Raw genomic sequence first — 20,339 nt, forward strand, 5'->3', positions numbered from 1 at the left:
ACACATAACACCATGTTCTGAAGAGAAGAATGTTCCTCTGACCTGCCTGCTCTATATCTTTGTTCTAAAGGAGTGCAAAATTTGCTTTTGCATCTACATCTGAGAGCTGTTGCTTCTGAAGTTCTCTCTTCTACAAGACAATTTTGCTTAAAATGGAAATGCGTTTGAAGAGGAGTTTTTTTTATATCACGTCAGAGGCTGGCTCATCAAGCTGTATCAACAGGAGTGTAGCCTGCAGGTCAAGGGAGAGTATTACACCCTTTTACTCAGCACTGGTTAGGCCACATCTGGAATACTTTATCCAGTTTTGGGTTCCCTGGTGCCAGATTAGTGCTGGCAAGGTTGGGTGAGTTCAGCAGAACCACTGGGGTGGTAGAGGACTGGAGTGTGTGATGTACAAGGCATAGCTTAGGGAGCTGGGCTAGTTCAGGCCTTGAAAAGAGGTTTCAGGGTGGCTTTCCAATGTGGATCAGTCTGTAGCTGGTAGGAGTTCAGCAAAGCAGTGTGTAGCCTTTCACTCTTGTGTTTTGCAGAGTCTCACCAAGTCCTTGCTCAGCTGTTGGACACCCTGTTAGTGATTGGCACAAAACTCCCAGAGAATCCATCTGTCAGGATGAGGCTGGTGGAGGTAGCCTGCAAGGTAAGGAGGCCTCCCTGAGCCAGGGAATTTTTGTTACTGCCACAAGAAAAATAGAAAGATACTCAGTATTTAAATTATTTCAGTTTTTCTCAACAAACTGTTACAGTACTAACATTAATAACTACCAGAAAACATAACACAATGTTTCAGCTACATCTGCTTGTGTCTTGCTCCACAGCATCTGACAGATTCTTCTCATGGTGTAAGGAATAAGTGTCTTCAGCTAATTGGCTGTCTTGGCCCAGTGGAAAAAGGTGTTGCAAAAGAGGCTGAAAGCCAGGCAGCCAAAGATGTCCAGAAGATAATAGGAGATCATTTTAATGATCAGGACCCTCGAGTTAGGACTGCAGCTATAAAAGCAATGGTAAGTGTAGCTGGTACCATGGAAGAAATGGCTTATGCTTGTATAAGAAAGCTGAGATAGGGCTGCAAACAAATGCAAAGAGGTTTGGTTTAGAGATTGTTTTAATTAACTTAGTAAAAGCATATTTCGTGTATCAAAATTACCTGGAAAAATAAGCTAGGTCTTGAAATATTAGAGTAACATGAGATCTCAAAGGGCATTTGAGTGATTTGTAACTTCAGTTTCAGCTATAGCTGAAAGAAGCTTTTCAACTTGTTCATTCTTTTGTGTGTATGTAGGTTCTTTCTTTTAGTGACAAATCTATTTCTTGATTTAGTATTGATTACTGGCAGTACAATAAAGCACTAGTGCTCCAAAATGCAGCAGGTATCTGCTTATGATAGGAGACCTGTATGATAAGTCCAGAAAGAAGTTCTTTTGTTTGTTTGAAAGCAAACATTTAAGTTTTGCCTCATGGTTACAGTCATTAGCATTCTCTTAACTGTTCATGAGATATACTGTATACTGGGGGTTTTTTTTGTGTAGGGACCCTTCAGAAGCTTCTAGCTTTGCAGAAATGCAAGCAAAAACCATGCATTTCAAACTATTGCTTAGTGTGAGTTCCCTGTGAGTGTGTGGGGATACAGAAGTTTCTCTGGTACCCTTAAAGTTTATAACAATATTCCATCTAACGTGATGGTCAACAAGGATCTTTGAATTAATGCTCTTAAACTCCAAAGAAAGAAGGAAGATGCATTTGAGGAGATCAGATTGCACTTGAATCTCTCTCTGAAATCTCCTTCCCCTGGACGATGTACTTACTCATCCTTTTAAAAAGAAACACTTTGCTCTCCCTGTGGTTCAGTAATGGGAAGATTTAGATGCCATGAAAACTTACTGGCAATGCTACTTTTGGATCCATGTTTCAGGAATGGTAGTAAAATAATTATATGTTTTAATTGTGGTTGAATATGGCTAACACTAAAATTTTTTTGAAGGGTGGGAGAATGAACAGGCAGTGTGCTTGTATAAATTGTTTTTCCCTAATTTAAGTATGAATGACTGTGAAGCTAAAAAATTACATTGAACTCAAGGATATTATTTAAAATACTGATGGTCAAGATAATGCAATTTTTAAAATATAGGAGCAATCAAGAAATGCAAGCAGCTCAAATGGAAAAACAGTGGTGAAAGCTTAGTCTGTGTCCCTTAAACCTGTACTTACACTTTCTTGCATTGTTTTTTTTTTCCCTATGTAGCTACAGCTTCATGAAAGAGGATTAAAGTTACAGCAAGCTATTTATAGTCAGGTAAACACTTATATTTGTTTTGTACTTGTTTGTATATCTTTCTTTTTGAATTCTCTGGCAATGTGTTTTGTGAGGAGGAGGACACTGAGCAGAGGAGGAGTATTTCACTTAAGTGCTGATATTCCTTGTTGTTGTATGACACTGGAAATAAAAGGGTATTTTGTGCTTAAATGCAGTAAAGCATATGGTTTATTATATATTGTTTGCTGGGGAGGTGATCATGGGAAGGGCAAGGCCTGATGAAGTCATTCCTGTCATCTGGCAGTCATAGTCTGGAAGTTTCAGACCCTTGTTCATTGGAAAGTACCCATGAAGCCTGTATTTGTTATATCAGTAAAGCTCTGCAGCTGCAGCCTGTATCAAATCAGTTCTATTGCAGAGTCACACTTTGTCCTTATTGCATAGTACAAGCAATTCTAGAGTTTGTAACATGTGTCTGATTCACTTGATTATTTGTCTGCCTGATCAAACTTGGAAATACTAGGGAGTAGCAGGGAAGACTGGATTCATCTTGATTTTTTTATCTGTCCTGTCTCATGGTGAGGGATGCTGACTACACTGTGGGAAGTGAATGGCAGCTCAGGTGGGGATGTTCCAGGTGTATTGCACTATGAATGTTCTTTCAGGCCTGCAAGCTGTTGGCAGATGATTACGAGCAAGTGCGCAGTGCTGCAGTCCAGCTGATTTGGGTCCTCAGTCAGCTTTACCCAGAAAGGTAGGTCCTGCATGCACTGTCCTCACAGTACTGGACAAGTTATCATCCTAATCCTGAGAGTTTCGTGCTGGTAGGGCTGAGGAGGAGCCGCTAGGAAGCTGATGTGTACAAAGGGCTGATGCCTGATGAGAATGCACTGGTACAGTGAAGTTTTGGTTCCTGGTATTTGTTGCACATTCATAGGAATTCAGCATAGTTGTTTCTTCTTGGTGCCATCCAGTATGGAATACAACCCACAAATTGATTTCTCTCTGTCAGCATCGTCCCGATTCCTTCTTCTAATGAAGAAATTCGCTTGGTTGATGATGCTTTTGGAAAAATTTGCCATATGGTTAGTGATGGTTCCTGGGTTGTAAGAGTACAAGCTGCAAAGTTATTGGTAAGTTGCATTCTTTTCTTCTCTAGCAGAGATTCTTTCTCTTAAGTTACTTGACTTTTCATATATATTAAAAAAAAAAGAATGGGAGGATGTTTAAAACTGTGTAGGTAAAATTCTTTCAAAATTCTGAGGCGAAAGAAATGAAGGAGGTTGAGGAAACCCAACAGTTTTTCAGCTCAGCTGTGCAGTGATTCTTTCCTTGAGAAGGAAAGAATGGTTGAACACTAAAGAAAAACCAAATCCCTGTCATAATTCCCTGCCCCTATTTCTCTACCACAGGACATGTGAACCAATGAACTCAAGAAAAGCCAAATTAGCCTCAGTGGGAAAATAAGATGTTCTGACTCTTTAAGTTCACTTTTTTAGACTCTGACATAAAAGTGTCAGGCTTTGCATAAAGCTATTAGAATGAGTGGATAAGATTGGATACCATATTGAGATAAGTCAGTGCAGTTTAGAATAATCCTGTTTCTTCCTTTTGATTATTTTTTTTCTTTAGGGTTCTATGCAACAAGTTAGCTCCCATTTCTTGGAGCAGACCCTTGACAAGAAGCTCATGTCAGATCTGAGGGTATGTAAATGTTTGGGTTTGTTTTCCTGTGTGTAGGTACTAAAATCACACAAGAGGGATGGTAATATTGAGTGTGCTTGTTCACCTTGTCCTTGCCTGAGGGTTGCTGAGAGTTAATTGATGATGACAGGTTTTGTTTTAGATTAAAGTCAATGGAGCAATTGCTAGTTTTAGATTTCATAAACCAAGCATGTAAGAAACAGCTCTAGGCTATTCAGGTTTTGCAACAACTGAGAGGTAACAGTTTGTGGTGTTCTGATGGTTTTTTGGCTAAAAGCTTTGCTTTTTGTGTATGGAAAGATTGCATCCTAGTTCTAGGAGCAAGCTCTTGGAAACATCCTGCAAGATCTGATCAAAAAACATCAACATTTCAAGAAACATGAGTAGCTAAAGGCTACTCAGCCCTATGAGCAATTCTTTCCTTAAGCAACATGCCCAAGGTTATGTAAATTTTTTTCTGTCTATAAAAGAATGGTGAAAAGTTGCTGGTTTTTGTGTGCTGCTTTGGAAAGGCTGTTAAAGAAGGTGCTGTGCAGGTTCATTTACAGTGTGTGGGGAGAGGAGGCAGACTAGCAAGCACCCTGAATGAATATTTCATTTTACACATTGCTGGACTCTGAATAGTATTGATAGCATTAAAGTATTGCAGTTTAACAAATTGAACTGCGAAGTGATAGCATTTTTGCAGATCACTTATTGGCTTCTTAACTAGGTGGAGCTTTGTTCTGACCCAGTTTGGCTGTTTTCACAACAAATGTCTAAGAATATGTTAATTAAAATGCATTTGTTATTATCCTTTCCCTACATCAAAACTGCAAAGAGTTAGTGGCAGTTAGAAATAGCCATAGAAGAGTAGGTATTGTTTGCTTTTCTTAGCACTTGCAGGTGTGTCAATGTCTAAGCCTCCATCTGTTTTCAGATCCAGTTTAGTATTTTGTTCAGTCACCTTTTGAAGTTAACATGGTCATAACTGAGATGTTTGTTTGGACAGAGGAAGCGCACCGCACACGAGCGAGCCAAAGAGCTCTACAGCTCTGGGGAGTTTTCAAGTGGCAGAAAGTGGGGAGATGATGCTCCCAAGGAGGAGATTGATACTGGTGCTGTGAACTTGATTGAATCAGGAGCTTGTGGGGCTTTTGTTCATGGCCTGGAAGACGAGATGTACGGTAAGTGTTAGCTTGCCATGGGATTAGCTATGAGGGGAGATGTGTGTTGGCTAATAAGCATCATAGTGATCTCTATGGCAGTTGTTTCAAAGGTACTGTTGTGCAGAATTTTGGATAGAAATGTTTAGTTGAGTGGCCAAAAGCAAATAGCTTCCTATAAATGGTAAAGTTTTAGTAACAGATACAGTAATAAATGGTTTGCTTCTGGTTTGCAGAAACCCACTGGGATTATTTTTTGTTATTGTTGACTTAAATTTAACAGTTGTATGTATACCTCTAAGACCATCAAGTCCCAATATTAACCCAGCACTACCAAGTCCACTAGTAAACCATGTCCCTAAGTGCCACATCCAGATGATTTCTGACCACTTCCAAGGATGGTGATTCCACCACTTCCCTGTGTAGTCTGTTCCAATGGTTGGCAACCCAAATGTTTTCCCTAATATCCCATCTAAACCTCCCCTGGTACAGCATGAGGCTGGTATTTGCATAAACCATGACAATTCCAAGCTCTGAATGTTATTTTTGAATTTGCCTTTAATGTTACTGGAAGGATGAATGTTAAATTAAAACATACAAAACCACCATAACAAAAATATTATTGTAGATCGTGTATTAAAAGTGGGTTTATTGTTCCATGAGTCCTACAAATAAATGCATGTTTCCCAGTAGCTAAACTTTCCCTGAAGCTTGAAAGTGCACCTTTTTTTTTTTCCTGACTAACAATAAAAAATGTTTCAGCGGTTCAGCCCCTTGGCCTGATGAAACGTGTTCTCCAGTTTCTTGTGCCACAGGTCTTAGGTCAGTATGATGCTGTTGAGGAATGTGGATAAAATGAACAACTTTGAAATATACACAGATCTCTCTCTCCACTGCAGCATTTTTAAATACCTGCTGAGCTCTCCCTGACTGGCAATACTGCTTCATGTCTTAAATCCTGTGTTGTAACATAAATCTTAATTAGTGTGTCATCTTATGAGAGCAATATCAGCAAAATGTTTCTCTTCTCTTAATACCTGGGTCTTAATGGCCATGGAGACTCAGAGATGTGGCAAAAGCTTCATTACTAAACAAGCAGGGGTCTTGCTGTCTGTGCATTTTTGTACTTGATCAGAATCCTGAGGAGTCAGATGTCTTCTTTTAACAATAGGCCTGAAAGCTCCACACAAGTTCAAGTAAATGTTCTCAAGATTAGCTAATTTGATTGGAAACTAGAAATATGTTTAAAACAACAGTGTTTGCAAGACATCAGATTAATTATCATTTTTATGATCCTAGAACATAAATGTTAGGGAAGCTAATGAGGATGATTATAGGGAAGAGAATCTCATCTCTGCCTAACCTTGTTATATTTGGGTATTCTTCAAATTCCTGCAATGTTTTACAGCATAAGTACACTAAGGATGCTTTCTGATGATTTTTAAACTTTAATTCAAATAATTTTAGTATTTAGGGGGTGCCTTTTTTCCTTTGTTTTGAGGAATCTGAAGTCAGAAAGCAGAAGACTTTTCATTCTGTTAGCTGCCAAAACGTTGATTCTCTGGGGCTTTTCAGCAATTCGTAAAGTGCTAGGTAGCAAGTTAAAAATGCAGTCAAAGCTCCAAGCAATTAAAATGTCAGGAAGAATAAAACAACCACAGTTTAATTAACTAAATTAGTTTGCTTAAGATACCAGTGTTAATGCTATGCTTGCAAAACACACTGTGAAATACACAGTATTTATTGGTGGGTTGGAGACCTGTTTTTCACCTGCAGGTCCCTTTTGCAGATGCTTATGGCAGCAGCAGGGGCTGTATCAGAAATGAGCCTTGATTTGAGGATTTGCCTGTGAAAAGGTCCCCAGTGGGTCCCTGCTTAGGCTCTGTTGCCCTCAGCATTTCCTCAGCCCAGCCCTTGGATAGTACAAGACCTCACTTTTGGGTGCTTTTAAACCAGACAATTTTAATTAATTTACAGTTAATTCCCTGCTCCTCGTTTAACAGAGGTTCGAATTGCTGCGGTTGAGGCCCTGTGTATGTTGGCTCAGTCCTCGCCTTCTTTTGCGGAGAAATGCCTGGATTTTTTGGTCGACATGTTTAATGATGAAATTGAGGAGGTCAGATTGCAGTCAATACACACAATGAGAAAAATTTCCCACAATATCACACTGCGGGAGGACCAGCTGGATACTGTGTTAGCTGTCTTGGAGGTAAGGAATTCTTGAGGAGGGCAAGAAACGCTCTCCTGCCTACTTCGGGGTCCTTAATTATGTACTGCTGATCAGTCCCTTCCTCTGAAAGCAAACCCACCTTTTTTCTGGTTTTTTTTGACTCTGAACACTGCCAGTTGTTCCTAGAATCTGGTAGCCTGTAAGCACCAGGACAGCAGAATACTTCTGAAATAGATACATTTTAGATAAAAACTCTTCCTTTGATCACTGTGCTGTTGCCTCCATGTGTTTTTTTCTGTCTTGTGTTGTGGTCCAGCCTTCTATGCACTTAATGTTGAAAACAGCTTCATTTTCTTTCTACTTCCTTGACTCAGCTGCTTTGGCTACACCTTTGCTCACCAAGCAGAGCTGGCCATGGGCCTGAGGTCTCTTGTCTGTTTAGAGTGTTTGGCCTTATTTTGAGTTTTCCCAACCAGCGTTATCCCAGTCAGTGTTCAGCCAGGATTCAGAGAATAGCACGAGTCAGCTGCTCTTCCTGGTTGATGAGGTTGATTGAGGAAAAGATTTTGGCTGTATGAATGGTACTGTATCAAACTGCTTCCTCTCAGACCTGATTTATTTGCTGAGCTATAGCCCCTGAGGCAATTTTTTTACATCGCTGCTTGTGGTAGGCAAATTCCTGCTTCTTTTGGGAAGTGCCTTGGGAGGTGCTGCAAATCCGCTGTTTCAGTCTCTTCACCTTTTATTTCCTTGACCCAGGGCAGCAATTGCTACTCTTAGTTGTGCCTCAGGAAGTAGCAAACTAATTAAACCTATTTTATCAGTCTGTAACAAATGCTGTGGCATATGATCTGACTTTGCAAATGCATCAATGAGCTTTAGGTGCCTCACATTTTTGTCATTATTTACATTTGTTTAAGCTGGGGATGTGTCCATTGAAGGATAAAAATGTCCTCGTTAGGCTGGGCTCTTCTGTGCTAACTTATCGTGTATGATAAACCCTATCTGTATTGTCGTTTATATTATGATAATTTTTATCAGGCATTGGGATAGCTTAAGTGCAGAATTATTAACATTTTAATGGATTTATCTGATTCTGAAAGATGCTTGGTGCTTTTCTGTAAAATCCATCTTCGAGTACAAAAATAAAGGATGGGAAAAATACCATTAACTTTGGTGCCTAATTTGGTTCCAACAGCATAAATATGGAACACTGGGGTGTTGAGGGTGTTGTCTGTTTTCACCCCACTGCTTTCACTTTATCAGAATAATTGTACCAGGTACTTCTTGCTTTTCTGACCAAACTTTGGAATTTGCTTTCCCTGTTGTCCTGGATCTCAGTTTCTGTTGAGTTGTGCTCATCTCTGTCCCTTCATGGTCTTCTCCCTTCTTTGTCTCTGTACCACATTTCTGGTGGGTTTTATTAGTGGTCTGGAGTATTTTATGTCTGTGGTCATTCCAGTCCTTAGATTTTGGCTTCTCTGTGGTCATAGTCTGTCTTTGACCAACAAAACCCCTTTGATCATTTGAATGTGTTGGCTATCATTTAGAGCCTTTAGAAGAGGATTGCTCTTTCTTCTTTTGTGTAAGACTGTGATGAATAAGCTGTTGATACTTAGCAAATTATAATTTAGAAGAGGTAAAATCCACCATTGAAAAGCATCCAGTTCTTGTGTCCTATCAAATTTTCACCATGTGTCCCGCAGCACCAGGCAAATGCTGATAGCAAGGAATGTGGTGATACATGGATATGGAATGTCAAGGTGGTTTTTGGCAGAAGGATTGTAATTAATTCAGCTGAATATTCTAGTCTGTCCAGCCATTGACATGTCCTCAGTGCTTACTCAGACCCTCTGGAGGCTGGTGACTGGGCTGAAAGCCTGTGGAATTCAGCTCCCTGGGTTGAAAACAATAAAAGGCTGCTGTGAAAATGCTAAAACAATCTTTGGTGATTGTTTTACTGAGTTGCCCAATGCTTTCCTTTTCTGTTACTGCAAAGATACATCACCCAAACCAGGAAGTGGTTTTTGCTCTGCTTGAACAGTGAAGCAGTTCCCATTCATTCCAGTAAAGGAAGCACATAGAGGGATGAAACCAGGAATCCCTGCAGCACTTGCCTGCTCTGTCACTTCATCTGTGCTTAGCTCTGGTAACTAGAAGCAGGCACTGCTGTTCACAGATCTCTTTTATTAACTCAGCCAAGGAGCAGAGGCTGTCACCTTTAAGTAAATGTGTGTGCAGGCATGTTTCACTCAGGGGGTGTCTGGCTTGGGTTTTTATTTTAGGATTCTTCAAGAGACATTCGGGAAGCACTTCATGAACTGTTGTGTTGCACCAATGTTTCAACTAAAGAAGGCATCCATCTTGCACTGGTGGAGCTGCTGAAAAACCTGACCAAGTATCCCACAGACAGAGAATCTATATGGAAGTGAGTGTGTTCAGTGTCCTTGTGTGTCTACTTACTTTCCTCTTCTTTTTAGTAAGCAAGATGCTGGGAAATACTGAGCTTGCTAAGGAGGTAACAGGTATTGCAGGTGTACAGTCCTGTTACTCTGTAAATATGTACTTATTCTTGACTGGTGTGGAAACTCAGTGTTGTTCTTGCTTGTCAATACTTGCACTGGGAATCCAGAATTGATGGCCACTCCAGGAAATGTCCCCCTGTTCCAGGCACTCAGTGCATTCACAGAAAAGATGAATTCAGTTTTCAGTTTAAAATCTCATCTCTTCTATGCAAGTGTTTTTGCTCACTTGGCATTGTGTTAAATAGTAATATTTACCAGCAGTTGACTGTATCAGGTGTGATAACTGGATTGGCCATGTGGCATTGGGCTGTCAGAGGAGTTTATCTGTCTGAGTAAAAAGAAGGAACTTTTGCATCAGATTTTTTGGTTGTTTAATGGAAGCAATAAAGGGAATGGTGCTCCACACACGTGGATTGAGATGGAATTCTTAGATATTACTGGAAACACTTATGTTAGCCTGCTTTGACTTCCAGTGTACTTTTACATTGTTTTTGGAGTTATGAGAGGTTTGGGGTTTTACCTCCTATCTTCCTTATTTCTGAAGAAAAAGAAATGCACTTTAGTATAAAAGCTTCCTGGACTGTATAACTCCCAAGTGTTAACTATTTTGTGAACAGTTCAAAAGAAAAAAAAAAAGTTATTACATCTTGTTCTTTCAGTTTTCTTGGATTCTATAAAATATTAATGCAAATGGTCAGTTGTAAAGAAACAGTGAGCTTGGACAGCAGGATTTTATTGCCGACTGTCTAAAAGTGTTGCTGCAAACATAAAGCAGTAATGCTTTAGAATGTTGTACTTTGAAATGTGCCTGCTTACTACCAGATATATTTCAATCTGTGTATTTCCAGATGCTTGAAGTTCCTGGGAAGCAGGCATCCCACTTTGGTGCTTCCATTAGTCCCAGAGCTGCTGAGCACACATCCGTTCTTTGACACTCCAGAGCCAGACATGGATGACCCAGCCTGTATCTTTATTCATGAAGCCAGTTGATAATTTTGACTGTAGCAGATTTTATTCATGATTTCCTGACTCTCACATTTCTTCAACCATTTCTCACTGTAGCAGACAAACAATCCTGCACCTACTTCTGAATCCCTTTGCACTTAGTTTGTGATTCAGCGAGTGATGGAAAAACTGTGAGCTGGAACCATCTTCATAAATATCAGTGGACTATGATTTGCCTTCTTTTCATGCTGTGATGAATATTCAAGCAATTTGTCAAGGTTTGGGCTTTGCAGATGAGCCCTTTGATGTCAAAACATTTGTTTAGTTTGCATTAATTTTGAAGATACTTTAGCTTTTAAATAAGAGGAGTGTTTTTTACATGTCTGTTTTCGTTTTAGGTAAAACTTCGGCTATGCTCACTGCTCTGCAGTTTATGAAACAGCACCATCTCTAAGTACAGCAGTGCCTGAATCCCCATAATGCTTTGAATTTTTCATCTTTATGAAATAATTCAATGTCAGAAATTCTTATATTAATGTTAGCTCTCCAGTGCTTTAGAATACAAAGGATTATTGATACACCGTTCTCTTCAACAAGAGGAGATGCCTTGGAAATGCATTTTTCCATTGTAAATCCCCTTGCTTCCCTTCTGTGCAATGGCAGAACATAATGTTATTTCTGATGCATACTGAGACATGTTAGACTGGAACCTTCCTCTAGAAGCTGCCCCTTATTTTTCTCACCAGTCACAAGCCGTTGACCAGAAATTCTGTACGGGTTAAATGAATGCCCAGTGAGAACTGAAATGGGTTAGAATCAGGTGGAGAGAAATGAATCTGTAATTACATGGTTTAGTAATAATTTGAGTAAGTTGTCCTGTGAGTTGAGAATTAAAGGAACATTTCAGGAGGAAGAATGCTGTTGTTTAACTCAGTGCAGCTTCCTGCCAGGAAAGAGTATTATGTTAGATTATTAGTATTATGTTAGTATAGAGAGTATTATGTTAGAGAATATTTTGGAAGTAACTTGCCCCCAAAATTTACAGAGGCATGTTATGTGAAGACAGGCCTGTGAGCCAGAAGCTGAGGTAAACCTGAATAGTATGTTTCCAGTGTAAACTGATAGTTAAAAACATGGTTTTGTTTGCTTCAAAGCACTTAGGAAATTTGAATCAGAGCTTATGCTTGGGATCAGCCCTTTTGCAGGTGTCAGCCTTTGGGCTAACTTTGAAAGCCTTTGGCTGCTCCTTTTTTCTGTAGGTCTCAGACTGTGAAACTGTGTTTCCTATTTCAGAATTATCTTTCCATGTTTGATTCTTTGGGTTGCCTAAAGTCTGTGTAGAGTGATTTTTTCAGAGCATCTTAGGTAATGCAGCAATTTTCAAAGACTTGGCAGTAAATGTATAATTTTGGTTGCTGTTAAGGCACCAAAAAACTTGAGCAACCTGGTCTAGTGAGAGGTGTCCCTGCCCATGGCAGAGTGGGGTTCAAACTAGTGGTCTGTAAGGTCCCTTCCAACCAAACCACTCTGTTATTCTGTGGTGCAAACTGGTGAGCACAGTGTAAGCTGTGAGGAAGAGTGAAGCTCCACCTAATTCACGTGTTCTGTATATGAGATCCCTGGCTCTTTTCCTTTGTGTTGCCTCTGAGCCATCCAATCTTGGCAGGAACATCCTTTCTTCAGTATGGCTCACCCTGTAATGTTTGCACTTTGTGCTTGGTTTTCATCTGCTCAGACAGCTGTTTCTTTGGGTTTTGCTCAGTATTTTCCAGCTATAAAGAACTCCTAGACAAATCCTGACCAAAGAAAGGGCTGTTGACTTGTTGTTTTAACTTCCCATCCCCAACAACATCTTGCTGTTATTTTTCTTTAACAATCCATTTGCAATAGACATTGCTGTTCTGGTTCTGATTTTTAATGCTGCTAAAAGCTGCCCAACAATGCCTGCCCTGTTCTCTGACCACACGTTCCGACATTACGCCTATCTTCGGGACAGTCTCTCTCACCTGGTCCCTCCATTAAGAGTAAGTTGAACCACTCTGGTTTGGACTTTTAACACCCTGCTGGTCTCTTCCATGCCTGTCTGTATGTAACACTTAGATTCCAAAAGGTTTTTCTCCTATGCGCCACGGGAATTAATACTGAAACGTGCACTAAGGCACTAGAGACAAATGTTATTGTTACAATATAGAATTAGTAATATTTTGGGGAGGATAGTAACATTATTGCTCTCAGGTGAGAATAGTACATGGTTTGCTGGTTAGGTAAGAATACTGAGAGGGCAGTATTCCTGGGAGTTCTCTGTAGCTCTGACTGTGTGTGGGGGAAAGGCCTTTGTAGATCTTCCAACATTTCACTTGTGTCCTACCTGAACAGTTTATTCATGGGTGAAATGTGTTCCATTCTGCTTTGCAATATGTTTTTCCTGCATGGAAGTATAGGTGGGATGGATGTTGGCTGTAAGTCTTACCACAGCTCATAAAACAAGTGGTGGTTTGTGTGGTCTTGGACTTCCCTTGATTTCAGTGTCTAAGTTAATAGATGAGGAAGATGTTTCCCTCAAAAAGATGTTGAAGTTTAACCTGAGGATCTCTAGTGCAGTGAATTGTAAAGTGGGGAGGATTAACTAACAGAGATGCAGATTTGAAAGCCGTGGTATAAATTTTGTATTTGAGAAATGAATTGGAGCTCTGAGTTTCTTGTTAAATAGATGTCAGCATTTTGCAGCATTATTCCTTGTGTAAATACAAGACTTTTCTCTTATTTATTTTTTTAATGTGTATTCCTTCTTGCTTAGTTGCCAGGTAGAAAGCTGGTGTCCTCTGCTGTCTCTCCCAGTATTACCCCACATGAAGATCCTTCCCAGCAGTTCCTGCATCAGAGCCTGGAGAGGGTTTACAACTTTCAGCACCTCGACCCACGGGGCATTCAGGAGCTGCTGGAATTTACCATCCGGTAAGGCCTTGAGCTGCTGCCCTGTTTATGGAAAGATGTGTTAGGATGCTTGTTACTCTGATGCAGGTGCTTTGCTTCTGAATATTAGTGTTGTAATTTGCTGTCCAACAAATTTAACTTGCTGGACATTACATTTAACTTGAGCCTTCCTTTAGAGACTGTTGTGATTAAAAAGTGTTCATGACCTGTTTAAAATCAAATTGATGGTCTCAGGTCTGGCACAGCCCCCCAGAATAACCAGTGTGCGTTTTGGGCAGGGGGCATTTTTACAGAGCATGGTAAGAGTTAGGTAAGAGTGTTTTTCTTGGACTGTTCACTTATGCTAAAATATATTCTCAGTTTTTATGGGTGACAGCCTTGTATCTCATTCTCAGTTTTGTGTCCTTGTAATTTTGATCACGTTATTTGTAATGTACATGGACAAGGTTTTTTTGTTTTGTTTTTGTTGGGGCAAAGGTGTTGTCCCCTTTGCTCTTGCTTTTTCTGGGTCCTGTGGCCTTTTATTCAACAGGAAAGGACAAGCTTCTGGTGGTTTGGGTTCTCACTGCCAGTCCCACTTACAAAGGACTTGGGCATTCCTCATCAGTTTTCAAATCAGAGAGCTTTTCCAGGAATAGAAAACATTCCTGCATGCTGCTGTCTGCTGCTGTATAGATAAGGGTGTGTGGTGTTGCTTCTCAGGGAGGGTTTTATGCTGCCTCTTGCATTTCATCTCTAGGCTGATTTACACAAATAAAACACTTGAAAAGGATCCTTTCAATATGATTCCTCTGCTTGGAAAGAGCGAAAGAGCCTTATTTTAAGACTAATCGAAAACAATCCAAAATTTCTTTGGAATGTGGAATTATAAAAAAGAGGCTTGATTCTTTTTATTCTCTCAAAATAGCTGCCTTCTGTTGTGTGTATGTTGCTGTGAATCACTGTCACACCCATCTGCAGCAGAGAGTAAACAGTGTGCTCTTCACTGAAAACCCAGCTGTGGGAACTGTGAGGTTTGTCCTCAGCTGTTTTGCAGCTGCTGTGTGCCAGCCTAAAATACAGCCTCAAAGCATTTAATGCACTAAACACTTGAAACAGGTAATCTCCAGGCCAAGCACCCAGAACCTCTCAGGCCATCATTATTTTCAGCTTTTGAGTTGATGGACATTATTGGCTCAGCTTTTTCCTCATGAGATTGCCCCCCTGGAAATCATACTAAACCAGCTGCTCTTTCCCATCCTTAAGACAAAGAGAGGATTTGGACAAAGCCAAAAAAGTGTTAAAGGTTATTTTGCAGAAGGCAAGATATCCCTGCACCAGCAATGTGGTTGCTGAGAGCAGAGGGATAGAACTAGCTCACAGCAGTGGATTTTGTCATAGAATATAACTCCCTCCTCCTTTATCATTGTCATCCACAGAAATAACAGCCCTTATGGAGTTTGTGTCTACTTGGGACTCAGAGTTTTGGCTGCAGAGCCTGGGGGGGAGCATCAGTCTGCAATGTGGTTAGAAATGTAAGACAGGCTGTTAAGCAAATCTGTCTGTGGTTTAGTTTCTCTAAGAAAATTTATACAAGAATATCTTTTTTTCTTACAGGGATGTTGAAATGTGTTTAAGATTTGTAATGAAATAGAATTAGTGGCATTGGGAACAGTGTAAGACTGGGAAATGGAGTATCTGCCTAGTTAGTTGAGAGATGACATCCTGTTCCCCATTAGTGTGTTGTGATGGATTGTGACATGGGAATTAAGCACCCAGGAGCCTCCTCTTCACTCTGCTCTCTGGAAAAAGATGAAATGGAATCTCTGTGTGAGGTTGAGGCTGACTTGGCTGTTGGTGCACTGTTGGAGGAGGAAAGCACAAACCCCTCACTATGAGAGACACTGAGGGGCTGGAACATGCCCAGGGAAGGGCAACAGAGTGGGAAGAGCTGGAGCACAAGTCTGGTGAGGAGTGGCTGAGAGAGCTGGGGGTGTTCAGCCTGGAGAAAAGGAGGCTCAGGGGAAATTTACCTCTCTACAAGCGCCTGAAAGGAGGCTGTAGCCAGCTGGGGACTGGTCTCTTTTCCTGAGTGACAAGGAAAAGGATAGGAGGAAGCAGCCACAAGTTGTGCCAAGGGAGGTTTAGATTGGATAGTAGGAAAATGTCTTCGTGGAAAGGGTTGTCAAGCACTGGAAAGGGCTGCCCAAGGAAGTGGTGTATTCACCATTCCAGGAGGGATTTGAAAGACACGTAGATGTGGCACTTGTGGTGGCCTTGGCAGTGCTGGCTTTTAATGGTGGGACTGGATGGTCTTAGAGGTCTGTTCTAATATAAATGATTCTATGATTCTCTGCTTAGGAAAGTTTTTCTTTGGCTGCATATTATACAGATAATCTCATGGATTTTTGTTAATGTCTCAGCTCAGCAACTCTCTGGTTTGGCAGAGCCATAGTTTCAGAATTGCATCCTAAATGCAAAGATAAATCTAAAATAAACAAAAGAAAATGATCGTTTGAAAAAAAATTAATAATGCAGTAGGAAATGTGGAAGTAAATTGACATTTTTAATAGACTTTGAATCAAAGCAAAGTGTAGAGAAGAAAAAACACAAGTTGAAACCACATCATCCAACCTATTTTCAGTTCTGTAAGAAAAATTAATTTTGTTTTTTTAGTGCACACTTTAAGAAAACATGCCTAGTGATAGAGAACTAAAGCTTTTTTGGTTCCATTAACTGACAATTTTTTTCTAGAATATTAAAAGCTGCTTATATTGCTGTATGATTTACAAGAAATACCAGGCAACACACACTATCTAGTTGGGCAAATATCAGTACACCAGATTCTAGCTTGGCTTAGAAGGGCATCTCTGTTTCAGATACAGGTGGTTGCATGAGCCTGACACGTTCCAAACAACCTTTCTCAGCCAACATGAATAGTTTGATTTCCCAGCAGTGTAACACAAATGGGTCATTAGCTGCTGTAGAAGGCTGGAGTGTTTTCAGTTAAATCTGGAGCTGCCACTCTGTGTGGTTCCCATGGGGCTGCAGAGTAATGTGGGTTGACAGACTTACTGCTTCCACTGCTGTGCTGGTGTCAGCTTCCCTGAAGAAGGGACATGCCGAGTCCCAAGGTGCAGACTGGTTTGTAGTGTGTGTTTTGCTGCTGTTTCTGGTGCTTGCATTAATAAAACCAAGCAGCAGGAGTAGCTGGCTTTATTGTCACTGCCTTCTGAGTGTGTTTGGATTAAACTGTTCTCTGTCTCAACATTATTTTCTCTCTCTTTTTTTTTTTTTTTTTTTCACTTCAGTGATCTTCAGAGGCTTGGAGAGCTGCAGTCAGAACTGGCAGGGATGGCAGATTTCACTGCAACTTACCTTCAGTGTCAGCTGCTCCTCATCAAGGTTTGAATTCATTTGGGCTTTTTTGAGTTGTTCTTCAAAAATGCCCCCAGTCCATCACAGTGGCATGCTTTCATGTTTTGATGTTCATGCTGAAAAGTGATGTGTGATGAAAGAGCAGGTTCTGTGGATTTCTGATAATCCTGCTTCCCTCCTGTGGCAAATAATTTATGCAGTAACTTTGCCAATGCAGCCCTGCTCTACCTAGGGCTTATGTTGGTTCACGAGCATTTTGTCAGTGCAGAGTTTATTATCTGACAGAAATCACACTGAGGGCAACTATGTTAGGAGAGTAACTTTTCCCTGCTGGTGTCTGCTGGAATGTTTTTTGTTAGACTGCTGCCACGAGTGCCATTTTTATAGATGGTGATTTGCAGATAGTTTTATTGGCACCAGTGCCAAAGGAGTTCTTAAGACTTGATTGAGCTAAATATCAGCCATGCTTTTTTATCATGCTGAAATGATCTATTTAGTATTACCAGGTCAAGTGGCTACTTAGACACCATTGCAGCAACCCTTTGCAAAAGCCCCTTTTCAAAGTCAGTTTCTTGCTGTAAACAGGAACTGATTTTTTACTTCATAGAAAATCTTGACTTGGAAGAGACCCTGCAGTTCCAACACCCCTGCTGTTGGGGTGGGATTCCACTGGATCAGATTGCTCAGGGCTGGAAGCTGCAGTAGTGTTTAAGTTGGTCTCTTGGCATTCTTTGGTGTTTGAGTGTAATGTACATACATATAAAACAAGAACTAAAGCAGGCAGCAAACAGGTTTCCAGAAGGGTCTCAATGAAAGCATTGTTATGTAAAACCAAGGAGGGATTTTGGTTGCTTTGCTAATGCATAGTTGCCAGTTGGCATATCTCATGGCAGGCCTCAAATCCTTGGAATATATTTACCACCCAAAGGTATTTCAGATGAGCAGTGGTACACAGTTCAGTACAATCCAGCTAAATCCAAAGTGAAATGTGCTGTGCAGGCTGAGGACTAGCATTTGGAGATAGCTTTGTTGCCCTTCTCCAGGTTTGACTGGCATGAACCAGATGGTTTTTGCATCTGGCAGAGGTGTGCTCTGTTTGGAAGAAGGGTAAAGGCTGCATCAGCCATTCTTGGCTTGAGCTGTAGAACAGTCAATAGATCAGTGATGCAGAGGAGTCAGTAATGTGAATGGAATGAAAAGTAACTGATAATATCAGGAATCACAGAATATCTTGGATTGGGATTTTAGAAGGGATTTTGAGAATCATTTAATTCCAGACCTTTTCTTACAGGCAGGGACACCCTCCACTCATACAATACAATTAGAAATTCTGATACTGCAGAGAACCTGAATGTCCAAATAGCTCTTTTCAGTAGATTTTTTTTTCAGTTGCTTCTTTTTCCAACAGAAAAAAAAGCTGCTGGGGGAAAAAAGTATCTTCATTTCCCAGCCTCTCAAGGCTCAAAAGGTTTCATACCTTTAAAGGCTGTACATACCTTGTGATTTTAGGATTAGTTAACTGGGATTCTCTGCCAGCCTGGATGGAGGATACAGTGTGTATGTTCTTGAGATTTGGCTACAGCCAGCCTTGTGCATAGCTGTGTCTAAGGAAGCTTCAAAAAGAAATGATATAAATCATCCAGTCAAGTTTTCTACATTTTTTTAAAACATAAGGCAAAAAGCAAACAAGGTGTGGTAGGCAGTTGAGTTTTGTTTAATACCAATGTCAGCAGCTGAATTAGACACAATATTCATAGTAACTCCAGGATGTTTGGTGGAGCTGAGGAAAGCTCAGAAATGTGGCTGTGGAAGTAAGTGTGTTTCTGGGGACAGTTGTTATTGTTTCCACTTTTTGCCTGCTCTCTGAGATTGCCCTGATCTTGGTCTCAGAGGGTTGATAACACGTGGGCTATTGATTTTTTTTTTTTTAGGAAGTAGAAGGAGTTTGGCTTGATGAGTCTCTCATTCACAGCTTTGTTAATATTACTCTCAACTTCCTTTATATTTTCTAGTTGTATAGGTATCTCTGTTTCTTTATAAAGCAATGTATATTCTGGAGGCCTTGGTTCCCTGTGTTGTATTTAAAAGCACAAAAGAAAGCTTTGACATGCTTTTTCAACCAACTCTTTAGACTGAATTGGATATTTATCATCATTTCATGTTTTTTCTTGTAGGCCCTGCAGGAGAAGTTGTGGAATGTGGCAGCTCCCCTGTACCTGAAACAGAATGCATTGGCATCTGCTGCAGCAAAACAGGTGAGGTGGAAGCAGCTGAGCCTGCACAGAGGCCAGTCCTTGGGTAGGAGTCTTTTGTTGGCCACAGAACAATGATAACACTTCTGACCTTCCACTGCCATAATCTGTCCGAGTCAATCTTAGTCCCCCAAACTGGGTCATTTCTCTTCTCTTCATAAGATGGGTGGTGAGGGAGGGAAGTTTACCACTGCAAAAAGGCAAATATCACACTCATCTTTCAGAAGAGTCAAAAAGAAGATCCAGAAAACTGGGCTGCTTGTCCTTGCCTCTTTCTGTGGGAGGTTATGCACCAAATACTTACAAAAGCTGTTCCTAGACAAGATCAATAAAGCTACTTGGAGCAGCCAAAATGAATTTCTCAAGAACAAATTATGGCTGATCACCATCACTGCTCTGTGGGGAGGGGACTGGTGCTGTGAACAAGGGGAGGGTAGTGGAAGTTGCAAAGCTTGGATACAGTCTCACATCATTTCTTTCACCAAACTTGCAGGATTGTGGCTGAATAAATAGGTGGTAGGAGTCCTGAAAATTGGGGAATCAGTTGATATAGTGGAAGGCATGACTGCTAGTCTGGACAGACTGGGGAACTGGGATGATGGGAACCTCATTGTGTTAAGTACATTGAATATGTGGCACTGCAGGAGGCCAGCTGCACCTGGGATGGCTTGGTTTGGGAAATTATCCAGCTCTGGCAAGATGCCATCTGGTGGGCCGTGTTGTGTGTTGGCCTCCCCAGTAGAAGGAAGATGCTGACAAACTGCGCCAGTTCAGCAGAGGGCCACCAATGTGGTCAGGGGCTGGAGCACATTACCCTCAAGGAAAGGCAGAGGGAGCTGGAATTGTCCAGCCTGGAGAAGAGCAGGCTTCAGGATGGATTTACTTCTGATAGAGGATTTATATCCTGTATCATTACAGGATATGAGTGAGACAGAGCCAGACTACTCTGAACAAGAGGCAATTGGCAAATGATGAGAAATTTTGATCAGCTATTAAGGGAAAATTTCCTGAAAGAATGGTTAAATACTATTGCCCAGAGATGTGGGGGGAATC

At 40.8% G+C, this 20,339-nt stretch overlaps 1 protein-coding gene across 1 annotated transcript in view; it reads left to right on the forward strand.

The window, feature by feature from the left end:
• The window catches only part of INTS4 (integrator complex subunit 4), a 31,963-nt gene that overhangs the window by 2,647 nt on the left and 8,977 nt on the right, over nt 1-20,339 (forward strand). Inside the window, exons 4-17 of the mRNA XM_083855118.1 lie at nt 534-640; nt 819-1,004; nt 2,243-2,293; nt 2,920-3,008; nt 3,267-3,387; nt 3,887-3,958; nt 4,950-5,124; nt 7,107-7,312; nt 9,559-9,701; nt 10,647-10,762; nt 12,634-12,767; nt 13,541-13,698; nt 16,968-17,061; nt 19,209-19,289. Coding sequence (XP_083711244.1) covers nt 534-640; nt 819-1,004; nt 2,243-2,293; nt 2,920-3,008; nt 3,267-3,387; nt 3,887-3,958; nt 4,950-5,124; nt 7,107-7,312; nt 9,559-9,701; nt 10,647-10,762; nt 12,634-12,767; nt 13,541-13,698; nt 16,968-17,061; nt 19,209-19,289 — 1,733 coding nt within the window. The remainder of the gene's footprint in view (nt 1-533; nt 641-818; nt 1,005-2,242; nt 2,294-2,919; nt 3,009-3,266; nt 3,388-3,886; nt 3,959-4,949; nt 5,125-7,106; nt 7,313-9,558; nt 9,702-10,646; nt 10,763-12,633; nt 12,768-13,540; nt 13,699-16,967; nt 17,062-19,208; nt 19,290-20,339) is intronic.

Source organism: Zosterops lateralis, assembly GCF_965231275.1.
Source record: "Zosterops lateralis genome assembly, chromosome: 2".
NCBI classification, from domain to species: domain Eukaryota; kingdom Metazoa; phylum Chordata; class Aves; order Passeriformes; family Zosteropidae; genus Zosterops; species Zosterops lateralis.